Raw genomic sequence first — 17,943 nt, 5'->3', positions numbered from 1 at the left:
AAATTACAGTAAGCTTTTTATCATGAACTGTTTTATAAAGAATATGTGAACACTTAGAAGCTGAACACAAACCGATGACTAATTAAAATGAAGATTTATTTCTTAATGACCTTAAACGCATAAGAACGCACATTTGTGGTGTGTAAAGCAAATATTTAATATGTTTTATATTCTAAATGATATTATAAATATGTAATAAAATGAAAGCACATCGCTTGTTCCAATCACTATGGCAATTAAAAAAACAAATGTTGAAATTGAGATATATTTTTGTGTGCATGAAAGACATGGTGTGTTTTTTCAGTTTTAATACATTTCATGTTAATTACCAACACACGGCATGATTGTGTTTTCTTTTTCAAATGTCTGCCCTTATACATATTTGTGTAAGGAGATTTGACAAAAATAAATAAAATATTAAAAACTAAATGATACCCCAAATGATATTGAATAGTAGTTTATTTGCATTTGATGGGTTAAGAGCTGTGGTGTAATGGATATGGTGTCCGCCTAGCGACCGGGAGGTCACGGGTTCGATCCCCACCGTGAGAGCGTTCTTTAGATCTCCCCCAAAGACACCAAGTACTGGTTCTAGGCCCAGGAAACGGACTCGAGAGCGTTTATATAAGCCTAAGGCTTTCGATGCAATCGAGCTAAAATAAATAGGTTTAAACTAAGAGCTGTTAAAACAAACCGTTAATATACAAACAACAACATGTTCTTAAGTATCCTTGAATAAAATAAACTTGTTTATTTTGTTCAATTGATTGCTTCTTGTCTTGTTATTTGCAGACATGTGTACCTGTGTATTGCTGTACCTAACTCTGGAGAAAACCGGCTCATTCAGACATACAGTAATTGGAGTTAAGGAATCGATACAGCAAATTGTTTGCGGATTTAATATATACTATTGAAGTCTTGGAATGTTTTAAAAGTAAAAGCATTTATCGGCGTGCTATGGCTATAAACATAAACAGAGCTGTACACGCCCAACCAACGACCTAACAACCTAGCAACTTGTTTGATGCGTCATTTTCAAAGCTAACATGTGGATTGATTTCCGATTGTTTAATCTGAAAACAACTGATTGTCAAGCAGACTTACTTTCTTACGTTCAATATGACAAGCCTCGATCCCTGTTATCTCTAGTGCATCGTAGTCATAAACGTGCTAGCTCAAGAAACAATATTTCCTTTTTTAAACTTCGTGCATACAAGTGCGTACTTTAATTGCATTCCGAGTAACAACTGTACCTTTGGCATTTAACACCACAGACAACAATCAACACCGAATTATTGGGAAAGCTGTAAAAAGTTAATTATAAAACATATGTGTTGTTGATGTTTGATTTCTATTGAAATCGCAAGGGTGTTATATTGCAATAGAGGCAGCTGTAGGTTGTTATTGCAACACTAATCACACATATAAACACATATGTTTTTCAAAAGAATAAAAGACGTTATTCACCAATGTAGCAGAGGCAGCTGTAGAAAGTATTGCAAAATCATTCACAAAAATAAACACGTATGTTTTTCAAAGGAATAAAAGACGTTATTTGCCAAACTAATACAATGGGTATTAAATTGTTTATCAGCATGTCCTAAAACTGTTTTATGGTCGAGCATTTAGAAGACAGAAAAAACATATCAAATGGAATTGTACCAATGCAGAACATACAATACACCACATAAACACATTCCCATAATGAGTAAAACCAGACATATGAGAGTATAAAATCTATATAAACCAGCCATAAACTAATGCAAGTCTAAGAATCGTTCATGTTAGGGTATGATATTTAATTAAAATGGAAATAAAGCCAGCATTACGAAGCAGCAATAAATGATGTGCGTTCGGAATAATTGTCGATAAGCAATGATTTAGTTAATATTTGTATTTACTAGTATATTAGTCGTGCCACAGAAAGTTGTTATTCCGATGCTTCGGTACGATTTCAAAAATCATTCAAATAAAACTTCATACATTTACTCTTTTATTAAATATTTCGGCCAAAGGCCTTCTTCAGTAAACGATTATCAAGACAACTTTACATAGCGTTTTCTTCTGTCGATCATAACGGAAGTAAATACAAAAATATAAATAAATGACGTAACGTGTGAATAAAAAAACTAAAAACTATTAAACCGTTCGGATGTAATGTAAAAGACAGTGTGTCCCAGTCGGTAACATTAATAAACGAATATTTAACAACTAAACAAATCAAAATAACAATCTGCTTCTTAAAATTATCATAACTCGCAGAAATAGATACGGTATTTCGCTTTTTTTACATTTTAAGAACCGTTTCTAAGAGTAAAGTGTTAACAACATAAATCAACACTCCATTCATGGTCATTCCATGAAGGCGCGAAACACAACAAGAATTAGGTTCTTATATCATCCCTATCGATCCATAGTCATACTGTCGATTCAAATTAGAACTTTCGATTTCAAATCATAACCCAATCATAAGAACTGTTCAAAGACTCTAAAAGTGATAACTCTGTGAAGTGCATATACTGACCTGATGCTCTAGCGTACAGTACAATGTTTGTTGCGTTTTAGTTACCTTGCATGCGATGTTGGACGATATAAAAGCTACACTTTCGTCAATGGGTGACGTCGTTTTAGCGTTGTTTTCGCCATCATAGAGGGTTATCTCCGTCAAATCCATATCATAGTTTCCAACATGTGTATTATTCGCCATGTCTAAGATAGTGTGGTTCTTCTCCCAATAACACGTCCAGTAATAATATTCATAAGTATAATTGTTTCTGTAGTATTGTCAACGATTATTATTTTCGTTTCCGGCGGTCTTTACTGAATGCACCATATATATATATATGTTGCTGCTTCGTTGAGACATTACCTGCTTTAAGTCTTGTCGACCTAGCAAACGTTTACATAGATATGATCGACGTAACACTACAGTTTTGTGCAACTTCTGTCACCATGACAATAATCCCTCAGCTTGACTAACGCAATATAACATCACGAATATTATAGAATTCAATCGGGAAAATATTTTTGAGAACAGAATGCAACTTTATTTCATCTAATGTGATTCATATAATTGTGTGGCAAATGCATTTAATTTTAAACATTTTAATTTGCGTGACCAATAATGCTTATAGTATAACAGTCTTTAATCCGACATTGCGTCACCATCTATTTCTATTGTCTATTAACATCCATATATTCATTTATTATTGTAACATATTGCAATTCAAAGCACTATTATATTGTAAGAATGTAAACCAAAATCACTTAATTGTATTACCTCGTTGTAACAACAGTTTCGTTATGAATAACTCCTGCGCGGCATTTGTGTTGTATATAAAATACCGTACACTGACCACAGCTATTATAGTCACCATAAACAGGTTAAATATCTCACAGTATTCTCTATTTCTATAGCAACCATTCACCATGCGAGTCATACAACAGTCAAAACTACACTAATGAGTATATTACCTAACACCCATTATATATTAAATCTTCAGTACTTTCAACACTACATCAAAATCTTATTCCATAAAATCTGTTGCTAGGATATCAATTTCAATTGCAATAGCCACTAGTATGACAATGCTTTACAGAGACGTATAATTTATAACTTGCAGAATAAATAAAGTTAATTTGCAATATTCATCCCTAAAAAATTGTATACCCACAGGAAATTGCATTAATAAATCATTCAACTCATAAAAATACGACTAGAATCAAACTAGAATCAATTAGTATATTAATACCGTTGATATTATCGAATATCATTAGTGTCTTATGCACAACCAACTTAATTCAGCTGCATTATATTACATGTGCAATCAGCAAAAATTGCTGAGAAAGTCAGGCACCGTAATAGAAGTCAAGCAAAAAAGATTTTCATGGTAGGGCGTGCCCGAGTGTGTGAGGTGTCAGGTTAGCCTTTAGGCTTTACAAGATACGTTCATTGAATCTATAAGGTAACTCACATTTTTTCGCTCAATTTTGTACACTATAATATTTTATCCAACTTCAAGCCACCATTAAAAAGGAACGTACGAAACACATTTTCAAAGCCGTTTGGCAAGCGACTGTTAACGTAAGCTGAGCTTGAGCATTGAAACACGAATGGCAAACACCATTTTAGTTTGTGATTCAACGTTGTTCTCATGGACTCATATTACTTCTAGTATTTAAACATAATTTATATAGACGAGTGTATGCGTATGAGGCAAGATTGACAAAATATCACTGACTCGTGTTAATAGAATACGCGGATAACATTATATATTATAATTTAAAAAAAACGACATAAGGCGATATGAACGAGGGAAAACAAAGGGACACAGGAACAGTCAGGGTTTGTTTCGGTGCTAATGGTGACCTCGGTTTAAAGGTATCTGTATTTGAGCGTGTAGAATGTAAACGTACGGCAACTTGTAATTGTTGAATCTGGTAATAAATAATCGATGCTTCGATAAGTTATTATGACTGCAGATTGTTCATAGCAGCACAAATGACAAAACGACAGTTTAGTGTGTGAGTAAATTTAATTACTATGTTTTCGTGTAAAAGGTTGCTACCAACATGTATACGACTTTTTATATATGCGTTACGAAATATGTAACAACCAATAATGGCTAGTACTAGATTATAACGTGTCGAAGTTAAACTTATGTTACATGGTAAACTAAACTTTCTTGTCCGTCCGATGCGTTCGTCCATATTTTGATAATTGTATGGTCATAGTTGTTGTAAGGGAAAACAAAGGGACACAGGAACAGTCAGGGTTTGTTTCGATGTTAATGGTGACCTCGGTTTAAAGGTATCTGTATTTGAGCGTGTAGAATGTAAACGTACGGCAACTTGTAATTGTTGAATCTGGTAATAAATAATCGATGCTTCGATAAGTAATTATGACTGCAGATTGTTCATAGCAGCACAAATGACAAAACGACAGTTTAGTGTGCGAGTAAATTTAATTACAATGTTTTCGTGTAAAAGGTTGCTACCAACATGTATACGACTTTTTATATATGCGTTACGAAATATGTAACAACCAATAATGGCTAGTACTAGATTATAACGTGTCGAAGTTAAACTTATGTTACATGGTAAACTAAACTTTCTTGTTCGTCCGAGGCGTTCGTCCATATTTTGATAATTGTATGGTCATAGTTGGTGTAAGTTTCATAAATCTTAAAGAGTCCAGATCCTTTGAGTGTACTCGTAACCATGCACTAATCATGTTTCAAACGTAGTGTAACATAATCCAACATTTTCAAGTTCAAAGCAAACTTGTTGTTTATTATATCATCTGTTTTCTTAAGCACTATCGACCAATCAAGCAGTTTTATGGAAGCCATCTGTTTCATCTCAGATTTAACAAAATGTCATAGCAGCACTAAGGACAATTCGAAATTTGTATGGGTTTTTATCCAGCCAATAATATATTTGTTAATCGATACTCAGAGCTCTTTATCATAGATATTACTCAGATATGAATATATTGCCAAACGATAACATGTTAAGAATACATAGCATTGGTTGGTAGTTAACAAATTAATATTATTTTGGTTTTGTTTTTAAAACAGTTGTCAGGTTCCTGGGTTACGAAATTTATATCAAGTATTTTTCGAAAATAACAGCAACATTTCTATTACACTTCGATAAAGACCACAGCTGATGCAAACATAGTTCGTGGCAGCATTTTTGAATTCATACATCAAATAAAATACAATATGATAAATTGTTAAAGATGCAGCTCTTACTTTTCAATATTTTGAATATAAAATGAAAGATTAAAATACACCATTGCATTGTGTATTCATGGTCAATAACGAACTCGACAAGAGAGCATTTTATTGTAAATCATAACTTAACACATTTAAATTAAGGTCAACGTCAACAACCGTCTAAAATGATATGATATGCATAACTCGTTAAAATGGACAACTTAATTGCCACAATGCAAACAAGACACATTTGAATCAAACGTGTAACGAGTCCTATCTTTAAATTTCGGAATATGTGATATTTGGCGATTCCCTATGTAAATCGTCGACCGAAATATACATGAAGTGTTTCTTTTACGTTGGTACCAAGCGTATATAATGCATATTGCGTTTTCACCTAAACATTAATAATACACACTCGCAAACGAAACCAGTTTTCAGAATAATACATCTAATATATTGTCTAACGCCCTATGTTACATTAATTGAGTACGTGTATATGGGCCGAGTATTAAAAAAGTTACCAGTTAATATTGTCTCTTGAATATTAAAGTAACATTACTACTTAAATCAAAGAAAATTTCGTACAATATTTCGTAAAATGAAGCTAAACAATTAAAAATAATTGTTTCTTATGGCTATTGTCGAAATTTCAACGCCAGATGTGGTCTGATAAAATAGATGTTTGTGGAAACAAAATGCTCGTTTTTATTATGGTTTAACATGGTACCATTTTAGTGTTCGTGTGTCGTATCAATAGATAGATACGCAGGAAATTTACATGGAATTTATTGTAGTCACAAATAAATAAAAACGAGCCTTTAGTATCCACAAAAATCTATGTAATCATACCACATCTAGCGTTGAAATTATGGCTATTGCTATAACGAACACTGATTGTTTAGGTGATAACTTTATTTTACGAAATACTTTTCGAAAATTTCGTTGATTTTGAGCGTTATAGAGACTTTAATCTAGGTTGGGCTATTATGACATTCCAAAATATATATATCGACACTAGCTTCAATATTTATTATGAAATTACTTCGACGTAACTCAAACATTGAATATAACTCATGTATGATTTAGGAATTTGTGTAAAAGTAGTTTTTTCGTGTGTCAAAAGGTGAATAGAAATGAAGTAGGCAGTTTATCGTAAACAATGACATAGTCAATTTTAGTATTGTCTTGGATGGGGTGAAGATGGTATAAATGAACAGAAAATTGTAGATTGGCAAGGTATTTTTGTATGTGTACCATGTGATAATGTCACATAGTTTGTGGAGAACGCCGCATGGTTTGTGGAGAACGCAATAACATAAACGTTGACAAAGTCCAATGCTGCTTTCATAACGATTTATTTCTACTGATTTATTTTTAACACAACGTTTTCCAATGTTCGTAAAATATTCTGAACTACACATTACGTACGGTGCAACGACCGCAGACCGCCCCGCGAAAACAAAAAAATGTATGCTTTCTATCCGGCTTTGGGCGTGAGACTCCTTTAACTAATGCATATATACATAGCGAAACTTTTGATTATTACGTGTGCAATTCTGATCTAGTGACTGCCTTTTGAAGAATGTATGAAATTTAGTTCGTTGCGTACACATTTCGATACTTATATTAATTCAATATGGCCCAATATGTACGTTACGTTACAATAACAAAATTCAAATAATTCAATTATGAGCATGTTAACTTTAAAAACGACTGCATGCATGATATTGTATCAATTGTAGTCATCCGACGTATCTTTTACAGACGTATTATTGATTACAAGTGTAAGTTGTGCAGAATTGTATATGCGCTGAATGTGATGCTAAAATATTATTTAGCAACGTTTTTCAGTTACATTATATGGATAATACACGTTTTCGAGGGCATGATCATCTGCGGGCGCTATAAAAAAAAAAATCCGTACCTGCCCGAGAGCGCAGCACGAGGGCATGAACGGATTTTGAGAGCGCTCGCAGATGATCAGTTCGAGAAAATGTGTATTTTCGCTATTATTGCATAAACAAATCACACATACAAAATGAATTTAAATAACAGTGAAAACAATATGTCTCATTCATTCGACATCGACAAAATAATTCGATTATTTCATATGACGTCATACGGTTCAAGGTTGTGTTTTACATATGCCTCACTCGGTCATCATCAGAAATGACGAGCCTTTACGTTCGGATAGGCAGTTTTGGATTCAAAATGTGTTTAAACAGTGGATTAATGCAAATTTGAAATGCAGCCACGCAAAGTAAGAAATGAGGAATTATTTTGGAATTTACTGGTCGTGACGGATAAATATATCGTCAGAATAAGTCATTGTTCTCATAGATGTTTCTTTCGTAGGGTCTATCTTATTTCGTTCCAACTAAATTTTCTAAAAAATTAATACTGCCAACATATTGTCACTAAAGTATTTCAAGCATAAAGCAGAACGTTGAAGTTACATAAACACTTACATTTACAGCATAGTCTTTTGAAAACGTTGGGTAAATAACCTTAACTTCATTGACGTTGCCAATAAAATAAAGCTGTTGTCAAGAGAGTGCATATGGTATAATTTGAAACGTAGGTTGAACTATTCATTGCTTTTATCCCTGCATGCATGAGGAAACTGGTGTTTATTCAGTTACCCATTCATGCTTGGAAAGTCGTCGATGGCTGGAGTTATTAACAAAGTTCATAATGACTTCATTAAATCCACTAAGGGAAGCAACAGCGCGTGGACCAGTTTATAGATATGAAAAACACATAACAGGGCTTGAACGGCGCGTGAATCGCCTTGTTAATACACGATTTCTCCCGTTCAAGCCATCCTTTTGCCAAATTTGTGTAACCCGCCAGAGGGCATTATAAATAGAGTTGATGCAATAATATATGTATTGAATAAATTGTTATGACTTTTGCACAATGATTGTCTTTATTTAAATGTCAATTTGTAAACAACACGTATATTATTATGACATTATTTTGACTGCAACTGGTTGGCGTCGTATAAGAATAGGTTTCCTTGTGTTCCTTTTGTAAAATAACTTCAAGACAGTTAGAGAAAATTGGGCAGTAAATGTGTGCTTTAAACCGGTGTACATACTAACATTTTTACATAAGATAGCGAACCTTATGCCAAATAAAGTTAAAACAATACTAACAGTTTCAACAAAATGAAGGGGCAAATCAAACAACCAGCAACGCTTTCGCTTGAAAGTCAGTAATAGAAGCAGTAAGTTTATGTACACATATGTTGATCAGCATTTATTCATATTCAAACATTACCATTTAGCTCACACATAATTTATATTTACCGACAAATTTTTATTCTGGAAAATCCAGAGTAGACCTGGACCCGTTTAATCGCACTTAAGGGTTGAATATATATAGGGTTGCAAAAACACTTACGTCATCAACACATCGTTCTTAAAAAAAAGTAAACGTAATAAGACAAATGCAATGTTTTACTTACCATTAACGCAGTATATATTATGCGAATATTACGATTCTTATATATTTTTATATATTTTTATTTTATTTTCGGACTTAAGTATATTATTCGATTGGGAATACAGATCAAGTGTCATCACAAAACGTAATATAAGATAACATTTTTGCATATGAATAACTAAAACTATAACGGTCAACATCAGAGGCACTGATAATTTTCTAGTTATCCCGAAGGAGAAGATAACCTACGTTAGTGTGCCATAAATACGCATTCCATCCCAGGGTATCATTTTGCAGCGAAGAACTTCAATTTCAATTATGTTATCACTTGCTCTCGTATACCGCGCAGCGAATGTCAATGATTGTAACAATTACCAGTTAATAAAACATAAATTATATACATAGAGAATATAATGTGAGTTTTGGATAAAGATCAAGTTTATCATGCGATGTTTAGAACCGATGTAGCGCGAGGCTTGCCGAGCGCTAACATGGTTCGAGCCGAGCATGATAAACTTGATCTTTATCCAAAACTCACATAATATTATATTTATCCTATTATCTCCTCCCTATTTTTCAATAATAATTATCATATATCGCATTTGTTGACGATTTTATCTTTCCGCAGTTGACAAAAACATATTCTCCAATTTTTGGAAAAAAAACAACAAATCTGATCTTAAAATAGCGATAGTAGAAAGCTAAAGTTTATACGATCGTTGTTATACTATCGATTTTCATTTGGTAATAGGTTAAATAACGTATTCATTCAAGAATATACAAATATGGTGAACGATTTAAGCAGACATGTTCACAAATAACCTTTGAATAAAATAAGTTTGTATGCTGACATATAACAAAACCTTTGATTTCAGTCAACAAAACACAATTATTTACAATACAAGCAAAACAAATTCAATACATGAAATAATTCAGAGTTAAAAAAGGGTTTCCGATTGTTTTGTTCAAACCAGTGGCAGTTTGGTAGAGTAGCCTGTGATGGTTTCGTGTTTTATAGTGTCGAATTATAAACGATGGATAAACTAAACATAACGGTGGTTGATATAGGCCATGACACACAACTTGAAATATGCCTGAGTATTTGATCATATTAGATGTAGTTTTTTTAATTTATAAATAAAAGCGTCTCTTATAAATTAAGCTCAGCATTTATGTCAACATGCAGTGCACTACCAAACAGTTGTATTCAAAGTATTTCATAAAATTGTATGCATATATCATTTAGAGTTGTCATTTTACGTGTTTATTTATTGTTATGTAGACTTTGTTCTTCATTTAATTCCTTTAAATCCACTCTGTATTGGTATTATGTTTAAAGTTATCCTTATATTGTAGTTTTTTTACATTAATAGCTTATTTTGCATAATATAGGTGAAAAATGGACATATTTATGAATTCAGTTCTATTTTCAAGCATACTATTTCACAAACTATTTTATTCCTATGACACCCTTCCTAATTATTAATATTTTATTGATTAAAAAATTGGTGTTTCAAACGTTTATCATAACCATACGCTGATATCAACCTTAAAAAATGCCTCATATAATGTTTACATCAGATGTTTATTTTAGTCAATGTTTGGGTCTACGTTATAATACTCGAAATCAAATACGTTGTCGATGTTTAAAGTAAAAACTGAATCATATTCAACTAAGCCAAGAATTCGACATCAGGATCGGCTCCAAATAAACAACAAACTGTATTATTCTAAAGCTCAATCGGTATTTCGAGCACATGATTTCTAGACAGAGAATGCATGGTGTATGTCTTATAATAACATACTGACGTCGGACGAATAGAGAATACAAGGACTGCCGAGACTTTTCTGTCAATATTCATCCTAGTCCGATATCAATCTGTTATTATAAGAAAGAAACTATGTATTATGTTTATACTGTAACTTTTCTATAAACAGTATGTGTTACTATAAACAATTGCACACATTGTCAAATGAACACTTCTTTTTGAGATCTAGATAAACAATACGCACACGAAATACTTCTAGATGAAGCCATAAATAATAATATTTTCGCACATAGTTGATCAATGAACGAAGCATCGAAGCGAAAAAAAGTACCTGTCGTGCAGTTGAACAATTTACAAATGCACTATAACTTTCAGCTCACACCGACAGCAGACATATAATGCAAACTATTGAAATAATGTTAGTATGTGTATCATCTTTTGGACAAAATTGATTAAGCTGATATATTTAAATGTAACATGGACCGAATGTAATACGTTGATAAATTTTATAAGTAAGATGATGTGTTCGCAACTACCTAACTGTGTTATTTGTGTCAAATACTGTGTATTTTTGGGCCAACAGCCTTTATTTAATTAATAAACTAAATTTTGTTGAGTTGTCTGTGTGAATAGTTGGGTTCAAATTTTGTATACTCGATAAAAACAAAATGTTGAATCAAACGGATTCTAAGTTATCATTATCAGAGCAATTCTAATTCTTAACAAGAACGTCTCTCATTGATTACTCCATGATATGATGTATTACATATTTAAATACTGACGATGACTACAAAACATGTACGGATGAGTATATGTTCGGAGAATAAAACTTTCAGGAATTGCATTTAGAAATGCATGGCGTGTGTAATGCGTGTTTGTATTGAAATTTAGAAGAACTCATTACGTAAACAATATTGATCATATAAAAGCATAATAATTTAAGGAAGCAATTGGAAATATATTTGTTTCATAATTTGTTTTTAGCTATTATGCCCATGTTCAAGTCATACACCTTGCCTCTGACTTTGAAATAAAATATATGTTAATCAATACATAAAGATGCAGCTTGAAATGGTGAGAAATTGTCATTCAATCTATAGTCTAGTTAGCAAGTAATTTATTATTTTTCAAACTGTACCGCTTTTAAAACAAGAAGTAGGATTTCTATGCGTATACGTGCATTCATTGCGACAAACGCGATTATTATTCAGTTTTAAAGCGGAAAAAAGACGGATTTCTACCTTGTAACCACCAGATATATTCTAATTGGCATAGATAAAATATTAAATCTATAGCCTAGTTAGCAAGTAAGTTATTATTTTTCAAACGGTACCGTTTTTAAACTCGAAAGTAGGATTTCTAGACGTATGCGTCCATTTCGACAAACGCGATAACGTCTAAGATTTAAAGCGCAAAAAAACGGATTTATACATTGTTATCACCGTTTTGTTATTTGTTATTGTTATTTCATGCACCGAAACTATGGCCGAAATGTAGCCTAGACAACCACTGTCTACCGTCGAACAAGTTGATCTTGATGTTCGCCCCACCCAGTCACTTCACTAGCAAATGTCTTTCTCTAGTTCGAACAACTTTGCCTCACAATTCTTTGGTGCCACTTTCACATTCAAAATGTTAATGTATATAATTAGCTTAAATCCAAGTAATCTTTGTTATTTCGTCACCAAATAACCACATACAGTGTATTATAACAAAGAAGCAAATATTGTGCACCTCGTGATCGACTTGATAGTTTGATATCGAAAGTGAATTGTGTGTGGTGTTAGGCTACGTTTTAAAACAATGTAGTTCCTTGTATATAACAACTTAATGTTATATTAATATTATAAAACTTTAAGATTTGCAATTCAATATGATTAAAATTTTACTTAATAACGCTCGACTCTTTGCTACAGAACGATATTCTGATTTTAAAAAAATGGTTATTTGATCAGCGGAGTAATACACTGACCTTGGTTACACTACAGTCATTATCAAAGTACGACAAACACTCACGAAAACTTATTTTGTTAAAATAAAAAAAGTTTACTGAATAAAAAGTGGAAAAAATAGAATAATAGGTTAGTGTTTATTATAGATCGGGTTTATCATACTCGGCACGAAAACAAAAAAGCACTCGCCAAGGCTCGTGCTTTTTGTTTTCTAAGACTCGCATGATAAACCTGATCTTAATCAACACTAACCTATTAGTCTCTATGTATAAGACGAGTTATGTTCATGTTTATATCAGATGGGCGATGCATAAGTGTACATAGCAAATGCATTTTTGAATTCCTTTGCAAATGATAACACTATGTTAGATTATTTGTGTTGCACGTTTACGCAGAGGCATGGTTTAAACTGAAGAATTCCTATGTTTAGTCCTGAGGGAAGGGAAGTAATTCAATGTAGTGAGAAGTTATTCTATGAAGTAAATACTTTGCTCCCTTTGCCAAAATATTCATAAAAAGGTACATGGACAGTATTTAGTCTATGCATATATTATTTAATATCTAAAATAGAATTTTAATAAAAGAGTTATATTTAATATATTGCGTAACACCTACAAAAGTGTGTTTTCATTTATATATTTATATGATGAAGCATAACTTAATTGTTTGGACAAATGTGAAATATGTAGCAAATATGCAGTTTTTCATAGAGTGAGTACTGTCTATATACATGGTACTTGTTTAAAACTGTAAAGTGAGCATGCTGAACATTTTCTTAAATTTGCACTATGAGTCTTTAAACTGTATGTTATCAATAAATAATTAATTAGAAAGCAAAATTATATTGTATTTAGACAAATCTTAATTATTTCGTTAAACACAGTATTTCCAATTTAGTCTCTTTTTTCTTAAAATGACCTTCCTAGGTTTTTAGGTTTCCCATATATTTTTCCAATTTCATCATTCGTGTGGAATTATTCACACTAATGGCGGACTTTGGCGTCCTCTCAATTTGAGCTAAAGAAAGCTCTGAATGTTTTACATTGTTTCTAACAGAACGGGAACACCAGCTTAAAGTTGATTGACACTAGCATAATCAAAGTGGATAAGTGCTAATTGTGGATTCAATCTTAAGACTTTGAAATTATAAATTTAAACATGCACGTTTTCTACTTGTTATAAGATGCATGTGCTTTTTATACAATGGATTATCTTTATTTCTCCACGTACTATTACAAGTATGTTAATTGATCGTTTTATTTGCTTATTTTCGCAAGCTTTTTATCATAAGCCTCACGTAAAGTATTGCAAAACGCTAAGACAGTAACGTTTAGTCTTTTTAATGCATACGTGTTCAATGAATGCTTTTAATTCCGTTCAATCATTTATAAAAAAAAAATGTTCGACCAAGGCAGCGAGCCGTTTCTTGCGACAATGCTTTTCAAATCTGTCTCCCTATAAGTCCATATGACACATTTGATGTTTGTTATTCATACTATACAATATAAGATTTCAAATGAAGTTAAACGGGCAGGCGGTGGCTACCCGTTAGCGATTGCTTTCGGAATTACAATGAAGAACCGATCGAGAATAAGACAACAACGTAAATATGAGTATGCACTCTAACCTAATTGGAGGGCATTAATCACACAAACAACAGCAATATTTGTTTCTATATTAAAATGTGTACAGTATTGTAATTTCAAGCAAAAGAAAGCAAGGTAAGAATCTACTTAGCGGTGAAAAAACTACACATATGTTCAAGAATATTGGTTTCATGCATCGCAAGTCTCCTCGTCGTTGTGGCAATTAAGTAGGTTGAGAATCACTACGCTTTACAATATTTATTTTACATTATGTGTGCGGTTATTTCATTTTCATTCATACCCGGTAATTCAGACTTATGAGTTATTCCATAATACCCAATTACCGAATGTGAATGCCTAATTTGTTTCACCGATGTATTATTTAGACAGATCAAGATAATTATTCCATTAGACCCAAGCAACAAACATCTTATATAAACAAAGTCATCATTTGGCGTGTATTATCGACCTTTGTTGATGTGTTAATATCCAATGAAATGATAAGAAATGTTCAGCCATCAGAATGAATACAAAAAAATGTTGCGTTGGGTAAAATTGGTAAATTGAGAAACATATAAAAACGATCTTATTTTTTCGTCAACATGTGGCAAATGAAACTATAAAAAAACCTTCTTTACAATTTTTCTTTTGACGTTAATTGATAAGGATACTCACTGTTGAGAAATCCCCACTTAGACACTTTAAAGCCACTTATCGTTCTGAGACAAATACGAATAACCGTGGCGGAATCGCAGTTGTATTAAGAATACCTTTTTCGTTATGCATATCATTTATCCTGAGTGTGGGTTGTCCATTTAAATCCTTACTTTGATAATCGCTGGGAAATTCAATTTCACGTATTTAAGGTTAACATTTAAACATTTAAGTGGTAATTCACAAATGTTATTTACACTGCATTGATGTGATATTATGTTAAACACAGTATTTTAAACACAGTACCTTAAATTTTAGGGTCACTGTTTGGTCAGTATGTTTTTTCAAAAAAAAATCGGAAAATATAACCCGTAATGTGTTATCGATACAAGCATGGGTGTATTCTGGTACCACAATCTGGCTGGCATATGTAAACAAAATTATACTTTTTGATGAGATTGTGTTTATTCTATGGAAATAACAAAATCCCAGTAAAAGGCATATACTTGCACTTAAGAACAAACAGCATATTAGTATAGCAGGCCACGTTAAGAGTCCATTATTAAAAATATATGTGTGTCGTATATATTCACATTGCTGTATGTTTTGAACGAATATTTCTTAATTTTGTTCTTATTGTTTGTATGTTTTTTGTGGGTTTTGTTTATAAAAACGGCGAGGGTCTACATACATACATAAATTACATAAGTATGTATTTCTGACATAACGTTACATGGACCATAATGCGAGTATTGAGGGTATAAAATGCATATACATGTATATGCAATTAGTATAATTACATAGTTGTGGAAAACAGATATAAAAAAGTAGTTGAAACTCAGCATTTTATATAAACAAAAATATTAACCATGTGTATAAATGTTAATTTTAAACTTTATTTTCATGATAAACGGCGGATATCGTATTTTCTTGTTTAATGTTCACGGCGTCATTTTTAGAAAATAATGCCAATAAAAGTGCATTTTAGTCAATGAGAAAGAACAAAATTTGATTTTAAAACTGTTTTAAAAATAGTCGTTATTGTTTTATAACAAAAACAACAACTTATATAATAATATACATTCCCGTTAAACAACGTACCTTCCCGGACTTATGAATAATATCATGAATGATCAGTGTTCCCTGGGACCTTTGTCGACAGTATCCATTGGACCGTTCCTTAATCCTTGTATTAAAGTTTTGCAAGGTGTTTATTTCCTGTCCAAACATCATTTTTGACACCTTAACAGATTCGCCAGTCTTGGCCAACTATTAATTCGTATGGTATTGACGCCGCAGTCACTTATTTATTTACAGGGAGTATACTACACAATTATTATTTCTCCCTTTTGACATGCTAAAACTAACACTCTTTAACGATTATGCACTCAGGATGTCCTTACAATAAACTTAAGAAAATCATATACCTTTTTGAAGGTGATGGCAAAACAATAAATATATAACACTTTAAAAGCCTTCCGGTGCTATTGCCTCTGTATCTTTTGTAACGTGTCTAATTAAAAGAATCTTGAGACATTTTTCTTATTGAACATAAAATCCCAAAACCTCGTTAGGAGAACAGACAATATTGTATGCAGTATTACTTTTCCACACCTCTATTTCGAACGCAATAAATATCCACACAAATCAACACCAAAACAACATTCTCAACGATGAAGATTTCCCACTGTGCTAACAAAGATCGCTGCATCCTCAAACGATACGGTTAACTCCTGCGTTGTGTACATTACCTTGGTGCTCTCCTTGAACGATAGTCGCATTGGGTATTTGGGATCATTGCCTTTTCATTGGCATAAAACTGCTTTCATGTTTTGCTTTTTTTATCTAATAATTCAAATATAAAAGCGAGTGGAATCTCAACTGCTACAACGGAAGTCATTCAAATCTTAGTTCCCTTTTAATAGTTTCTCCTGTGCTATCATATCGTACATTCATAAAAACTTCAAATGGACACTTACTGAACTTCTTTTATATGATTTCGAAATATCCTGGACAATAGAATTATTGAAACAATTATAGCACATGTATTAGACTGACGTCATGGACATATTTTTCCCTTTCAATGTAAGCTTCATTGTAATTCAACTACTGTTCAATAAAACCAAAACCTTACAGAGTTTATGATTTTCAATAAAACACTTACAAATCTAGCCAAAACGTTTACCGATAAATTATGTTTTGTTTGATATCTGGCACAATTCTCAGCAAACAAAGATATATATACATATATATAATACCCGGAAAACGCAACCGGCATCTAAATAAGTATGCCTATTCTACTTGATGACGCGTTGGCAGCCGCTTACACTTTCACCTGTCAATCAAAGGGATTCTAATCTTAAGAAGACTGACACTGAGATCACTTAGAAAATACGAGCTACATGTAACTACGTGCATGGTCCGTATTAAAGAACCGATCCATAGAAACAAGTCTTTCAAAATACGTATTATTTTTACAGCTGATATTTCAGAAAAGAACTTGAAGTGTATTTCGTTTACATTATTCTTTATTTCGAACAATTTGTTATAAGCACCTTTTTTAACAAACTAACATTGAATTTTTATAACGTTGCTGACATAAATAATGAAGAACGTAAAGGATAAAAAATAACAAAAAGGGTTTATATGTAAGACTCTGTCAGTTTTGCCATGTTCTTTTTGGTGAAAGTTCATACAATAACTATTTTCTTAGTATCAATTTCCTTACTTCTTGTAGCCATTATTCAACTGGTGTTTTCACTATTGCCATTGTGTCAATAATGTTTCCAATTTATTTAGTGATGATTCGCTT

At 32.3% G+C, this 17,943-nt stretch overlaps 1 protein-coding gene across 2 annotated transcripts in view; it reads right to left on the bottom strand.

Moving 5' to 3' along the window:
• Positions 1-17,943, bottom strand: part of LOC127848766 (cys-loop ligand-gated ion channel-like) — a 75,399-nt gene that overhangs the window by 41,372 nt on the left and 16,084 nt on the right. The window contains exon 1 of one of the 2 annotated variants that reach the window (XM_052381368.1): positions 16,233-16,804. The exons of the other annotated variant lie outside the window; for it this stretch is intronic. Within the exon in view, the coding sequence (XP_052237328.1) occupies positions 16,233-16,364 (132 nt within the window). The 5' untranslated portion in view covers positions 16,365-16,804. Of the gene's footprint in view, positions 1-16,232; positions 16,805-17,943 lie in introns of those variants that run through there. 2 annotated transcript variants of the gene reach the window in all.

Source organism: Dreissena polymorpha, chromosome 10 (assembly GCF_020536995.1).
Source record: "Dreissena polymorpha isolate Duluth1 chromosome 10, UMN_Dpol_1.0, whole genome shotgun sequence".
Classification (NCBI taxonomy): Eukaryota; Metazoa; Mollusca; class Bivalvia; order Myida; family Dreissenidae; genus Dreissena; species Dreissena polymorpha.
Note: the sequence above shows the minus strand (reverse complement) of the source record. Positions and strands in the feature narration are given on the sequence as shown.